Below are 14,902 nucleotides of genomic sequence, written 5' to 3'. Positions count from 1 at the left end.
AATCCGCGTTGGGCTCGGAGGGGAATCCAGCCTAGTGTGCGGGGCAAGGAGGGATCTCTTCGCCGCCGGGAGAAAACAACTCGCGGCTCTGAGCCAACACGGGTTAACGGGGAGGGCCCGGGGAAGCCACGTGCCGAGGCTGGAGGCTATTGGCTGCTGCAGAGTTGTTTGTGAGTGGCCATTGGTGGTGTCGGGGCGCCGCCTCCAGCTGATTGGCGGCGGCTTGGAGGACCGCCAGGGCCGCGGAGGGGAGGAGGAGGCCGAACCGCGACGCCTGGCAGGGCTGGGCCGAGCCGAGCGCCCGAGCCACCGGTACCTGGACTCCAGTCCGAACCCGAACCGCGGTGCCGCCACCATGCGCTGGGTCCGCGCGCTGCTGAAGAATGCGTCCCTGGCAGGGGCACCCAAGTACATCGAGCACTTCAGCAAGTTCTCTCCGTCCCCGCTGTCCATGAAGCAGTTTCTGGACTTCGGTACGTAGTGGACAGAGGGCGTCTGAGCGCCGGGACCTGCGGGAGTCTGAGTGGAGCGAATGCAGGGGTCCCGTCCAGGAAGGATAAGCGCGGAGAAGAGAGGCCCTGAGTGATAGGGAAGGGTTGCTTGAAGGAGTACAGGAAGGAAAGGGTTAACAGGGAGGCAGCGACAGCCGGGCCTGAAAGGGCTATGGGTACCCTGGCTGAAGAGACTCCGTCTGGACTATTAATGGGAAGTGGGGGGCGGGGACCCTAAGAAGGAGGGATCCTAGGTGTCTTCTTGATTTTGTGAGGGGCCTTGGAGAGTCATTCAGGCATAAAGGGTCCTGACGATAAGACTGGGAGACAGAGAGGAAATGGGGGTGGGGGCGAGGATGCTGGTGGGAGTAACAAGACAGCGTTTGGAGGTATGGCCACATGGAAGGAGACCTGGGCCGGGCATCCAGGGGTCATTTGTGGAAGGGGCTCTTTCAAAGGATGCCCGAAGGAGAGAGACCCTGACCAGGATACTTCCACCCAATGAAGGAGCTGGCCCCCAGTTGGCCCAGTGGGCAAGGACACTTGAAGATCAAATCCCCTTGGGCCTGGGTGCTTGTCCCAGCTAGGCAGGGGCCCAGGGCACCATGAGATGGAGTCAGGCAACTCGCACCCACCCTTGGCAGCCCCTGGGTTCCTAGGCCAGGATCACCTTCCACAGCGTTCTGCAGGGAGCTCTGGAGCAGGAGCAAGGCTGTGCCAATGTGGTGACTGAAACAGACATTGTGTGGGACTTGTCTGTCCACGTGGTATTTCCATGGTGCCAGCTGGGAGTTGGGGGTTGCCCAGGTCTCTTAAGAGTTGAGACATTGCCTGGCTCAGGTTACATCTGCGTCACTGCTAGGAAGGGGCAGGGAGGGGGCCGCCAGGACACGGAGCACCTGTTCCTCTGGTCTCGGCCTCCTGCCCCCTGCCCTGTTTGAGCTTCCCCCCTGTGGGGAAGCCACCTATGCCTACTCCCAACCCACAGCAACTGTCCAGTCCAGACTGGACCCCGATTACAGAAATGTCACAGCTGGAAGGGGCTTACAGTAGAGTGTAGTCCACTTGCAGTACAGTGGGGGAAACTGGGACCTTAAGAGAGATGGTGACACCTCCTGGGTGACAGAGTTGGAAGGAGAAGCTGGACTAGAACGTAGGTCTCCTGACTCTAGCTTGTGGCCTCATTTAATCCTCTACCCCCGCTTTCTGAAGCAAGGCCAAGGACCAAGGTATTTGGGTTACCATCCGTTGACCCTGTCTTCCTCACAGTTGGGTGGATATTAATGCAGGGGTAGCTCTACAGTGGTCATCAAGCCCAACCTTGGTGAAGATGAGCTAAGCCAGAGATGGCACTAGGAGTCTTCAGCTACGGTGGTCCAGGCAGAGCTCCCTTCAGCCAGGGCCCAGTCCTGGGAAGGGATGGTTTCCCCTGGCTGCTCTGCCCACCTAGATCAACTCCCCCAAAGTGAGTGTCTGCTAGGAGAGAAAAAGAGAAGAAACGAAGTAATTTAGGCCAGAGGCCACTCCAAGTGGGCCCCGGATCAGCCCTGCACCCTGTGGTTGAAGGAGAGCAGATTCAGCTGGGGGTGAGGAGAGGAAGCAACCCTCCAAAGGGTTAGGCAGCATGGTGTGGAGGGTGGAGCACTGCAGGGCATTAGGGGATCTGCCTACTCTGTGCCCCCAGTCACTTCTCTGAAACCTCAGGAAATGGAGGACTTAATCAACTTGATCCCTGAGACGTCCTCTGGTTCCAATGGTTTGCAGCACTATGGGCTCATGTCTCCCTCTTTCCTACCAGGGTCCAGCAATGCCTGTGAGAAAACCTCATTCACCTTCCTCAGGCAGGAGCTGCCTGTGCGCCTGGCCAATATCATGAAAGAAATCAACCTGCTTCCTGACCGGGTGCTGAGCACACCCTCGGTGCAGCTGGTACAGAGTTGGTGAGACCCCCGGTTAGATCCCCACAGCTCCACTCCATCGCCAGATGCCCTGGGCGCAGAGATGGAGTCTCCAGGCGGGAATGGACACAGAGGGCAGGCACGGGGGTGGGGTGAGGAGTTGCCCAAGGTCAAGCAGAATGCTAGGTCAGAACAGGGACAAGGTCAAACCCTTAACCTTGTATCTGTGGGACAGCCCTATGCCTACCACCCTCCTTTCTCTGGAAACCCTGGATCCACCTAGGAAATCATTTTCACAGCCAAACCCCCAAATCAGGCTGTTGTCAGCATTCTCCCCCAGCCCTGGTCATAAAAACTCAGCACTTGTGGGGCAGTATTTACCTGGGGTAAATTTGTGGGAAACAGAAACAGAAAGAAGCAAATCTTCAAATCACATAATACGAGCTACAAGTCAGACGGTTTGAATGTTGGAAAACACTCGTAGACACAGGACCTACCCCCCAAAGAGCTTTAGAGGGCAAAGACCGAAAGTTTATTGCACAGAGCCGCAGTAGCAGAGGGAAAATCCTCAGTAAAACTCACGAACTCCGTCCAGGGTTCAGAATTGGATGACATTAGCTCACGCCAGTCACATGAAGAATAAACAAGTTTACTTTGTAACTAGGCATGTAAGTAGCTAATCGTGGTTAGTCCTTAGTGGCACTTGTGCAGAAATCTTTTGCTAGTTCTGGCTGTTGGGGGTGTAGTCTGTCTGTGGTTTCCTTTTGGGTTTAGGAGCACCAGACTGACTTTCAGTTCAATGTCATGCTAAGGGAACCCTTGATCTCAGGGGAAGGATAAAAGAGGGCAAACTACGTGCTCCGTAGACAGTGGTAGCAGCAGTGAGCTGCTGAAGAGTTAGTTTTATTTAAATTAAGAATCAAAAATTACTTAAAAGTAACATGGATTAGGGTCTCTTATCCTCATTGCAGAAGTGTAACATGTTCACTTTGATATTTGGAAAACAGAAAAGTAGGTAGAAAAGAATGCCAACCACTGCCCTCCGCCCCATAACCAAACACTGTTAAGGCTTTGTAAGGTTTTGTTAGTGCCCTTCCAGCATTTTTTTCCTATGCACGGACCTGCATATGCATGACTTGTTCTTATTAAATGAGATTTGGGAAGGAAGATGTTTTGTGCAAGGCTGGGCACATAGTCAGTGTACAGTGAATGTTAGTGGACTCAGAAAGTTGTGGGGAAGTTGAAATGGGTGCATGAAATGGTAATGTGTCACTGGGCCTTACATGGTACCTAGGTGAGCCTAGACCTAGAAAGAAGGGAGGGCCAAAGCACTTGCTTATATAAAGATGTGGAGGCAGGAAACCACTGACTAGGGCATCCGAGTGCTGTTAGTGAAAGCTAAAGGTGGGATGGGGGGACAGAGATGACTTTCATGTAACCCGACCAGGTCCCGTCTTGCTAATCCCTTGTCCAAGACCTCTGAGCTCACTGGCATTTCCCACTATAGGGCGGTTTGGAAGTCGTGGGGATGAGACAGAAGGTGCCATCTGCTCTCTTTATCCCGCTTCCAGCTCTGTCTGGCTGATTGACTTCGCTACCTCTCCAGCTGGTCCTTGACTCCAGGACATGGCTTCTCAGGCCCCTCCCTGGACACTGTGTTCCGAGGAGAGCCAGGGGACTGTGAGGAGGGTGGGGAAGGTGGAGCAGGGAGCTTCTGAACTGCCCACGATGCCCCTGTGCCCCCTTGGATTCTCTTCCTGATAATCAGTAACACTTACCGAGGCTCGGCCTGACTTATTCTTCTCTCAGTAATGTCAACCAACAGCAGAAGACGTTAGGCGAGAGAGAACACTTCCCAATGGATGATCAACTTAGAGAAGGGCAGGCGGAGGGCTTGCTGAAGTGTCTGACACACTGAAGAGACAGCCTGCTGCGATTATTTCCAGAATGGGCATTGGCTGCAGCAGGAGGGACTGAGGTCTGAGGGAAAGAAGGACTTCCTGACAGGGACAAGGTGGCTGCCTTGAGAGAGTGCAGACCTACTTCTGCAGAAGAACCTCCTGCCGGCTTGGATGGTAGAGGCAGTGGAGGCGGGCAGAGTTTATATGAGAGAAGGGGGACAATCTACCAGGGAGCCTGGAAAGAGGGCCACTAGTCTCAGAGTCTGATGAATAAGGAACAAAACCTCCTCTTTAGAAAACGGAGAAGCCCTGGGCAAATGGTAGTAGCAGCAGTGGTGGTGGTAATTGTTAATGTGCAGTAATAGCTAATGGAGTTTGCACTCAGCCTGGGAGAGGCACTAGGCAGGGATCACTGTGAGCAAGTGGCAAATTCCTGATTCCAAATAAACCTGATCAAGTATTTCAACTAGGTAAACTCGATGTACTGGGAACCTGTTTTGGAAGTGACTGGAACGTGGTAGAAGGCCTTTGGTTTGGCATCAGCAGGCTTGACTTTGGCAGACACTTACTCCTTGTCAAACCACGTGACCTCCCTGAGCCTTGGCTTCCTTGTCTGGAAAATGGAGATTCAAGCTGTTTCTGAGGGTCAAATGCCACTGCTAGATGTGAAAGTGTGGGGAACATTATCAACACAAGCGACATCCCGGGCTTCTAGGCTGCAGCACCTCCAGGCCAAAGGTGATGTGATTATGGCAAAGGTTCTCTTAGACAATGTGGTAATGATAATGATGATGATGACAAAAGCAAACATATCTGGAGGGCCTGCTGTGCGTCAGGAACTGTTCTAAATGTGTCCGCATATTAACTATTTAACCTTCACAACAACCTTAGGAAGTGGGCCTTGTTATTATCCCCATTTTATAGACAAGGAAACTGAGGTTCAGAGAGACTAAGACTCTTGTCCAAGATCACTCAGGCAGTCAGTGGGAGAGCCGGGATTCCAACCCAGGCTGTGTGATTTGAAGGGTGCATTCTTGAAGGGAAAGGCAGGGTGCTGTGTTCTGGGGCAGTGACCTGGAGTCAGAGATTTCACATCGCAAGTCAGTGGGAAAGCGGGATTCACATTATGGGATCTTTTTTGACAGCTAGTGTTGCTGGAGCACAGAAGGGGCCACTTTGATTCCTTTCAGGAGAGGAAGACAGCCTGAAGGATATGTGGAGTTGGTAGAGATGTGCTTCCCAAAAATGGAGGGCGAAGGGAGAGTTGCAGAGTGGAATCCGATGGCAGCCGCTCCTGTCACTAATAGAGTCTTTGCAGGGGTTGTAGGGAGAGGTGTGGGAGGCCATATGGAGCACCTTCACAGGAACCTCCCTGGCATGTTAGCAAGGTATGTGGACCCCAGACTCTGCCTGTGGAGGACTCCACCACCATCACCATGCAGGCTCCTGGCACACAGACCTGCTCTGCCAAGTATGGTGCTGGGGCTTTAGCCAAATCCTCCCATTGACTCCCTCAGCCACTGTTCATATAGTCAGAGTAGAGACTAGTAGAGACCTGCATCATCTTCTCTGAGTGGCAACTGCTCTGAATCCCATTTTATAGACAGGGACCTGAACTGTTCAGTGGACTCTTTAGGGCACAGCCAGCAATGGGACCCAAGCTAGCCTGGCTCAGTGCCCACACTTGCCACCTCTCTGCTTCCAAATGCGAGACATGTCTGTCACCTCTCCCTTCCTCATACAGCCATCCTTGTTCACTCTTCTTGTGCCTGGCAGCTGTGGATGCCCACAGGCACACAGACTAACACACACTCTTCTTGTGCCTGGCAGCATGGCGCATGCCCACAGGCTCACAGACTTACACACACTCTTCTTGTGCCTGGCAGCATGGCGCATGCCCACAGGCTCACAGACTTACACACACTCCCTCACTCACTCAGCGCTCCTTCCTGCTCCCACACAAGCCTGTGCCCTGCGCCCCAGCACTGCTTACTCATTTCAACATTACTCCTATACACACACTCTCTCCCTTACCTCCCCGACACGCACACGCACATGCTTCCTCCCTCTCCTCTCCCAAATGTCACCTCTCCTGACTCCCAAATCCAGGGCGCTGGACTGGCTACAAAGCACCAGAAGGAAGGGTTGGGACTCCCACATTACCTTGAAGTGGGAGGAGGCTCCAGATCTCACCAAGCGAATCTTGTGTGGCTTTATGTACTGCTGAAGCTGGCAGGCCCAAGCCTTCCCTAGGCACTATGTTGGGCCTCCCTCTACCTGCTGAGAGCAAGTGAATCTCGAAGCGATGCATCAGTCATTGTACCACTGCCTACAGGCCTCCCATGTCGAAGCCCAGTTCTTTCTCCGACGCTCAGAGGGGTGTGCAGCCCAGGAACCAGCATGGCTCCAGCCCCAGTGTCTCTCCCTTTAGGACAAAGATCTGGCCCAAGGGTCAGAACTGGTGTGCTAGGCCCCTGGGGGGCTTCAGGCCAGGGCTGGGGTCCCCTGGGGGAAATCCTTCTCATCTTCTGCTCTTCCTTCCAAGAGAACACCCAGGACCACTCCCCTGCAGGAATGGCTCTACAAGGGAGGCAGGCAAGGATTCTAAATACTGCTTCACAGTTTTGGAGACCGAGGCCCCATACCTGGGCTGGCAGGCACTGCCCATTGCCAATCCATCCTGATGCCCTGTGCTGTACTTCATTGGCCATGTGACTAGTCCCCATTTCTGTCCTCTGTGGTTCATTAGGCAGCTATGGAGGGCTGGTGCTAGCAGCTAGGGCACTCACCCTATTCCTGGGTACTGGGACTCTGATTCCCTCACTCCTGGCCAAGTACCACCAAGCTGGTCAGGGCCTCCTGGCTCCAACCACCTCCCTCTCTGTCTGCCCCCTGGGTCTTGGGAAGGGTTCCAGGGCTCCCATTTTCCAGCTGGTCAGCAACCCTGCCTATCTCTGCCTGTCCCCAGCATTGTTCACTTGCAGGTCCTCTCCCCCAATTCCTTCTCCCTCCAAGAAGCACGTGAGCACGAAGCTTTATCCCGGCATGATAAGGGAACAAGAGATTGGAGTCACATGGGTCTGCAAGAGAGAACCTCTGCTCTGCAGGTTAACTTCCTCATCTGTAAAATGGGGCTAGCAATGGGTAAAGAAGGGGAGCAGGCAGTCACGGAGCAGAGCCCTGGCACAAGGCCTGTGCCCAGTAAATTTTGGGTGCCACCACCATCGACATCAGAGTGTCACCATTAGAACCAGTGTAGATGGTGAACAGTTGGCCACGTGGTGTAGACTTGGCATCAGACAGACCTGGGTTTGAATTCCAGCATGGCTGCTTACGACGTGTGGCCTGGGGCATATCATTTGCCCTCTCTGAGCTGCAAAAAGGAAGAAATACTGTAGGTCCTGAAAAACCTTCTTTTATTCAATGTCATTTCATTATAATGCTGATGAGATGCTATAAGAACTTCACTCTTATTTATTTCAATTAGCCCATGGTAAAATTGGTTGTGCCATAGTCATTTTTTCTTAAAATTACAGAACCTATGACAATGTTAAGTGAGGACTTACTGTACTGCATGCTTATAAAGGCTGCAGAGAGACGAGAGACCCTGTGTAGACTCTGAGCACAGGTGGGCACTAACGGCCACTGTGTAAGTGCTGGCTGTTGCTATTCTCCAGGAAGATGAGGTAAGGCTTTAGGCATGACACTCTGGTTGTCTGCTGGGGCTGCAGGGATGGTTTTCGTTCACTGGGCTCTCTCATCAGTGACTGCACTGACCCCTGGGTGGGGTGAGCAGGCAGGGCACACCAGGCCTGGAACAGTTCTGTTCTTGCCATTGGTGGCTGTCCAGAGCATGACAGATTAAAACATGGTGTGATTCAGAGCCTATATTCAGTACAACTTGGAGGAGGGTATCATGTGCTGCCTGGGAAGTCAGAAGATGCACTCAGCTGTTGACAATGTTTGAACCACTATTCATAACAAGAGCAAACATTTAGAGTGCTCACTATGTGCTAAGTACTGTGCTAATTATCACATTTAATCCTCACCAAAAAGCAGTGATAGCAATAGATATAAAACCCTTCTTTTTCCTGATGAGGAAAGTCAGGCCCAAAGAGGTTCCATGACTTACCTAGGACTACACAGCTCAAGGTGGAAAAGCCAAGACTGGGACCCAGCAGAGCCAGCTCCAGAGCTAGCTCTCTCATCCTCTTCTCTCCTGTCTTAAGCAAGAGAGGAAAGGGCCTTTTCTAGAGAGACTGTTAGGCCCCAACGCCCCCGCCCCTCCCCCCACCTCCCACTCAGGGCGCTCGGTAGCCCCTCCTTCCCGCTGGCTGGAAGTGTTACTGTCAGCTCTCCTGCCTTCCCCAGGAGATCAAGCTGTGAGCTGGGCATGTTGGCAGGGAAACAGTGGGTGTTTTGCTCAGGGGGCCAGGGGACAGTGGCTCCAAGTTGGTACCAGCTACTGCCACAGGTAGGCCTGGCTCCCTTGCAAAAGCTAGCCCCCTGCTGTCCCTGAGTTCAGGGTTTCCCAACTCTCCCTTTGGTTACCCAGCTCTTTTCTAGGTCCTGAGGAAACTAGCCTCCTGACCAGGCCTGTAGATGGAGGGGCAACAAAGAGCTGCTCATTCCTGCTGGGCCCTTCAGAGTAGGGTGAGCTCTTGGGCTTGTCAAAGCTGGGTCTGCTCACCCCACTCTGGGTCCTGCCCATCCGCCATTTAATCCATTTCCTAGGTGGATTGCACAGCTCCCGCTGTCTGGCCCGTACCCATCCAGCCTTGGTTGGGGGTGTGAAGCTATCATCACTCGTTGGGAGCCCTGGGCTGGCCACTCTGCCAGCTGTGCCCATGGCATGCAACAGATACTAAGATCTGTTTCCATGATGGGGCTCAGGGAGGTAGAGTGAATTTCTCTTAGTAAAGTCTCCCCTGTCCCATCTGGGCCGCAGTCTCCTAATCCTTGAAACCTCATAGGTGGTGTGGTCTCCAAGGCCCTTCTAAGACTCCTGTTCTAAGATTCCCAAGCAAAGCTGCTCTAAGGGGGACCAACATATTAGGGGTTTTCTTGCATAACTCCCTGTGTTGTCAGAAACTCACATACGGATGACATGAAGTGAGAATTTGTGATGTAGCTTGTCAGCCAGCACAGCTCTGTGTGGTGCCCACAGGAGGGGCAGAACCGGAGTTAGGGCAGCTGAGTCAGGTGGGAAGGGGGCCTGGGCTTCAGCTGAGGTGATGTCTCCCCCCGCCACAACCCCCTGTGCACAGGTACGTTCAGAGTCTCCTGGACATCATGGAGTTTTTGGACAAGGACCCTGAGGACCGTCATACTCTGAGCCAGTAAGTGAGGGCCCTGGTTGGGGGAGGGAGAACAGGTATAGGTGAGTGACATCTGTGATCACAGGCCCAGGGGCAGAAGTGCCAGCAGGATGGAAGAAATGACTCCTGCCCTCAGGGATATCCAGTCTGAGTGGAGAGACAGCCCCTGCCCTCAGTGTACCCTGAGTCTGATAAGGAATCCATGCCCTGCCCCTAGGGAGTGCTCAGGCTGTCAGGAGGAGTCAGGGTGGGCTTTGCTATGTGTCCTTTGGGTTGGGAAGGGTCAAGTGGTGAAGACACTATAGAGAGGTCAGAAGTGGAGGAAGAAGTCTGAAGGTGTCCCCGGGGTTGGGCCTGGGTGAGGCCCAACATCAGCTGTCCCCTGCAGGTTCACTGAGGCCCTGGTCACCATCCGGAACCGCCATAACGATGTGGTGCCAACCATGGCACAGGGCGTGATCGAGTACAAAGATGCTTATGGCAATGACCCCGTGTTCAACCAGAACATCCAGTACTTCCTGGACCGATTCTATCTCAGCCGCATCTCCATCCGCATGCTCATCAACCAGCACAGTGAGTGGACAGGCAGTCAATGTCGACATGAAATTCATTGTTTACAGAATGCAAAATTATGTCACCTCTTTAAAAAGTGTCCAATGTGGTATTCACAACTCTCATTGGAGTGGTCGGGGTTAGAGGAGAGAGGGCAGGAGGATGGGGAAGGGGCAGCAGAAATAGAGGTGGAGAGGGGAGAGCCCTGGGGAAGAGGGAGAGCAGGGCAGGCTCTGCGGCCCTGCCAGCAGCACCCTTCTTCCTGCTGCAGCCCTGATCTTTGATGGTAGCACCAACCCAGCCCACCCCAAACACATCGGCAGCATTGACCCCAACTGCAGCGTCTCTGAGGTAGTGAAAGGTAAGCTGTCCCTGCTCCGTGAGCCTGGTCTACCAAGGAGCCCCGTGACCCCTCCAAGCTTACCTGGCTGGAGGGTGACCAATTCCTCAATGGGTGGGGGCCATGTCTTCATGGGTTTAATGTTGGTGATGCCCAGTGTCAGTGCCAAGAAGACTGCCTGCTGGGTGGGCCACCCCATTCCTCTGTTCTCTTAGATGCATATGACATGGCCAAGCTCCTGTGTGACAAGTATTACATGGCCTCACCTGACCTGGAGATCCAGGAGATCAGTGGTGAGTGAGCAAGGCTGTGTGTGTGTGTGTGTGTGTCTGTGTGTATCTGTGTGTGTGTGTCTGTGTGTGTCTGTCTTTCTCTCTAAGGGCTGGGGACGTGGGAGAGCAAGGTGAGTTGGGGAGTCAGGAAATTAACTATTATCTGGATAAGGGACAAGCAGAGCTGTTATTGTATTATTATTAATATTATTTATTTGATAAAAATTTATTAAGCAGTAAAAATAAGCAAGGTCCTTGACTGAATTTTATTCATCTTTATACTGCCCAACACAGAGTCTAAGATTTTTTTTATTCATTGATCCATTACATATTTATTAAGCTCCCGCTACCTACAAAAGCTCTGTGCCAGACACCAGGAAAAGACATTTAGTCCCTAATACCAAGAAGCTCTCCAGGCTAGAGTGATTCTTAGGAAGCAGGGTGCTGGTTTCAGAATTACCTGGGCAGCAACCCTCCCATCTCCCTCCAGGTGAAAAAGCTCTCCAGGGGATTCCGGTATCCAGGTGGGTGCTGGTAGGCTGGATATAGGATAGATCGATGCTATTTGAATGGATGAATGATGGCTAGTTGGATCCATAACCAGTGGATAAATGGAAGGATGGATCTGTACTCTGCGAATAAATAGATAGATGGGAAGGACAGATGTTTGAACAGATGTGTATATTGAAGGACAATTAGATGGCTGAATGGACACCGAATGGGTAGATCGAAGAATTAATGGATGTTGAATGGACATGATGGGTGGATGGATGGACAGATGGACAGACAGACACTGTATAATGGATGGATACTATATGGACAGATAGGTGACTGAATGAACACTAAATGAATGGAGAGATGGATGGATGGATGCTTGGTGAATGGATGAGCAGATTGATGGACAGTGGACAGTGGTTAAGTGCTGGGTGCTGGATGCTGAGGAAATGAATGCTGGCTGAATGGTGACCTCTTGATAATTTTCTGATCATTGGTCTTGACTTCCCTGGCAGCTTCCAACTCCAAACAGCCAATTCACATGGTTTATGTCCCCTCCCACCTCTACCACATACTTTTTGAACTCTTCAAGGTGAGGAGGCTGGGGGATGGTCCTTAGTAGGGGATGGGGCAGTTAGGCTAGGCTTCTCTCACTCATCTCTTAACCTCTTTCCCTCCACAGAATGCCATGCGAGCAACCGTGGAAAGCCATGAATCCAGCCTCGTTCTCCCACCTATCAAGATCATGGTGGCCTTGGGCAAGGAAGATCTGTCCATCAAAGTATGTGATCCTTGACTTTGGGGACCAGAGAGAAATAGAGTGGGGACTTCCCTCCTGCCAGGAGATGGGCTCAGAAAGACCCTGGGGATGAGGAAGACTAGGAAAGGTCAAGGGTGTCAAGGGGTGGGGGGGGTGTGAAAAACAGGTCTGGAGAGCCCCTGACATGTCCCATCTCCCCCAGATGAGTGACCGAGGTGGGGGTGTCCCCCTGAGGAAGATCGAGCGACTCTTCAGCTACATGTACTCCACAGCACCCACCCCCCAGCCTGGCTCTGAGGGGACTCCATTGGTGAGATAGCTTCATTCCAGCTCCCTGCCTGCCTTCTAAAGGATTCCTATCTGTCCCTTCATCTCTTGTTACCAAATTCTCACTCTTCCCTATCTCTTGCTTCCTTATCTCTCATGGTCTCTCCATTCTTGTGTGGCTGCGTGTGATGTCAGCCACCTCTCTGGAGGCTGGACCTCCCTGCTCCTCCCATCTCTCTCCACCCTGCACCTCCCTACCTATCTGTGGGTGTCTGTCCATCACTTTCCCACAGTTCTCCCTCTCTCCTCTATCTGCCCACAAAGTTACTACCTGTCTTTTGGTGTTGTTCAACTCATCAGCACCTCTCTAACCATTCCCAGCAGAGCAGGCAGCACTGGTTTGGAAAACTAGATTTAGAGGAGTCCTGTGACCTTCCCAGACCCCCTGGCTCTCAGGTCTCAGCTCCTCTCCCTGCCCTGCTAACTCCCCGTGCCCCCACAGTGCCTCCTCAGCCTTCCTCCCTCCCCTAGACTGATGGTCTGCATCCCACAGCCCCCGTTTTGCCTCAGAGCCTTCCCTTTCTCCTATCCCTTCCCATCCCACTTCTGGGAATACCCTTGCCTGATCCCAGCTCAGCACTTCTCACTCAGTGCATCTGTTGCTGCAGCACCAGCCTCCTCAATACATTTCCTTCCTGCCCCCTTGCAGGCCGGCTTCGGGTACGGGCTCCCCATTTCCCGCCTCTATGCCAAGTACTTCCAGGGGGACCTCCAGCTCTTCTCCATGGAAGGCTTTGGGACCGACGCTCTCATCTATCTCAAGGTGAGGGCCTCTGCCTGCATGCCCTGCCGGGGGGGTTGCTGACAGGTCAGGCAGGTCGGCCTGTTAGGTTTCTTTTACATCTCTCCAATCCTTTCCTGATCCCAGACTGAAAATCAGAACAAAGATACAGTTCCCTGAGCCCCAGATGCTCCCTACTTGGCAGGCAATTTGAGGAAGTACATAATCCATGACGAAGACCTCTGTTCTGGGGCCCCTTGACTTGTTATACCAGAAGGAAGGGGGGATCATAGAGAATTTGTCATTTAGCTGGGGAGAAATGGAGGCCTAGAGTTGATGACCTTGTTCAAGGTCACAGAGCCCAGTCTCCTTGTTCTCCTTCCATGACCCTTTGAGTGAGCAGTCTCTTTGAGTAGGTGGGAGCAAGACACAGAAGGAGAGACCCTTCTGAGGCTCTTCCTGGGTTGGGGTTGGTTGTTTGAGTGTCTGGCAGCTGGCTAGACTGAAATGTGGGCCATAGTCAGTGATCATCAGAGTGCACCCTGGGGCCAGGGTGGTCTGCTGAGGAGGAGGCATGGCACAGGGCAGTGGGAGAGGCTGAGCCTTGTACTCTCCAGGCCTTGTCCACGGACTCGGTGGAGCGCCTGCCCGTCTACAACAAGTCAGCCTGGCGCCACTACCAGACCATCCAGGAGGCCGGCGACTGGTGCGTGCCCAGCACGGAGCCCAAGAATACGTCCACATACCGTACCAGCTAGGGGCCACTCGAGAGGACGGACTGCTGTCTCTGGGACCGGCCACCACGGTGACCCTCCTCATCACCGCCCCCAGGTGGGAGGAGGCTCCCCCTGATGACCAGCTTGTGTCTGTGGAAACTACTGCGGTGACCAGTCTGTGGTGGCCCCTAAGTGCCAATCTCTTGCTCCACAGTGACCCTTAGGTGGTCTCCCCGGTGTCCAATCTCTGTGGGCGACCTCTGAGGATTGGGGGATGTCTCCACCGTGCCGAAGTGTCCCAAAGATACATTTCTGTGGTAGTCCTCCTCTCTGAGACCAGAGCTTCCACTTTTCTGCCAGGGGTCCTGGGTCCCCCTTACTGCCCTCCACAGCCTGGCCTTCCAAGTGGGTACTCTTGCTTGCCTTATTCCCTTAGCCCACACAGGCACCCCAGCCCTGATCCTGCATCAGTGTTAGAATGGGACCAGGTGCCCCCCAGGTCTGGGTGGTGGGTAGGGAAAGGGGTTGCACCTTTGGATCCCTGGTCTGGAGCCTAGTCCTGCAGCCCCTCCCTCCACTCTGAGCTTCAGGTCAAGGTTGAGAGGGAAGGCGTTCTTACCTGGAAATCGCCCCTAAAGCTCACCCTTAAAGCAGAGTTACCTGGGAGGACCCCGAGTTCAGCACCCGGTTAGGCTGCTCGAAGCCCCGCAGGTGGCTCCAGGAGTGTTTCTGCCACCTCCCAAGCCCTCCCCTGCATGTCCTAACGTGCATACACCCACCCACCTGCCTTACACCTACACCACCTGCCTGAGCTCCAGACTTTCTCCCTAGAATGCTCTGTGTACATAGCTAGTTTTGTAGCCCTGAATGCCCCCACCCTTCCCCTTAGCACACAGGGGGTTAAAGTTGTGTGTTCCTCCCAGTGGCTGTGATGGTAACAGCGACATCTACAGTAAAGAGGAGATCCAATGAGAATTCAGCCTGGCTGCTTTCCTGTGGGGAGGGAGATCCACACTGTACAAACGACGAACGAACGCGAACGAACGTAGGCAGACTGCAGTTCCTGTGACCAGCATACGACGTGCTTGGGACACTCAGCCCAGCTCAGTGC

At 53.3% G+C, this 14,902-nt stretch overlaps 1 protein-coding gene across 5 annotated transcripts; it reads left to right on the top strand.

The window, feature by feature from the left end:
• The first annotated feature begins 246 nt into the window (after positions 1–246).
• PDK2 (pyruvate dehydrogenase kinase 2) lies at positions 247–14,605 on the top strand. Of its 5 annotated transcripts, none has more exons than XM_016158474.2 (12): positions 247–473; positions 2,290–2,431; positions 7,275–7,397; positions 9,558–9,629; positions 9,997–10,181; positions 10,432–10,521; positions 10,716–10,793; positions 11,783–11,859; positions 11,950–12,048; positions 12,230–12,337; positions 13,004–13,117; positions 13,693–14,605. In XM_016158474.2, the coding sequence occupies exons 1-12, from the start codon at positions 356–358 to the stop codon at positions 13,831–13,833; spliced, it is 1,347 nt and encodes a 448-aa protein (XP_016013960.1). In that variant the 5' UTR covers positions 247–355; the 3' UTR covers positions 13,834–14,605. The 5 variants fall into 5 exon arrangements, with proteins under 5 accessions (XP_016013960.1, XP_016013962.1, XP_016013963.1 ...); XM_016158477.2 differs by lacking the exon at positions 247–473 and adding an exon at positions 861–1,720; XM_016158475.2 differs by lacking the exon at positions 247–473 and adding an exon at positions 1,757–1,956.
• Positions 14,606–14,902: the final 297 nt, after the last annotated feature.

Source organism: Rousettus aegyptiacus, unplaced genomic scaffold (assembly GCF_014176215.1).
Source record: "Rousettus aegyptiacus isolate mRouAeg1 unplaced genomic scaffold, mRouAeg1.p scaffold_m13_p_6, whole genome shotgun sequence".
Classification (NCBI taxonomy): domain Eukaryota; kingdom Metazoa; phylum Chordata; class Mammalia; order Chiroptera; family Pteropodidae; genus Rousettus; species Rousettus aegyptiacus.
Note: the sequence above shows the minus strand (reverse complement) of the source record. Positions and strands in the feature narration are given on the sequence as shown.

Bases quoted from the DNA above. Each gene is read 5' to 3' on its own strand.
- PDK2 (XM_016158474.2), top strand. From the start codon at position 356: ATGCGCTGGGTCCGCGCGCTGCTGAAGAATGCGTCCCTGGCAGGGGCA. The intron at 9,630-9,996 runs GTAAGTGAGGGC...TGTCCCCTGCAG, and splicing joins GACCGTCATACTCTGAGCCA to GTTCACTGAGGCCCTGGTCA. The intron at 13,118-13,692 runs GTGAGGGCCTCT...TGTACTCTCCAG, and splicing joins ACGCTCTCATCTATCTCAAG to GCCTTGTCCACGGACTCGGT.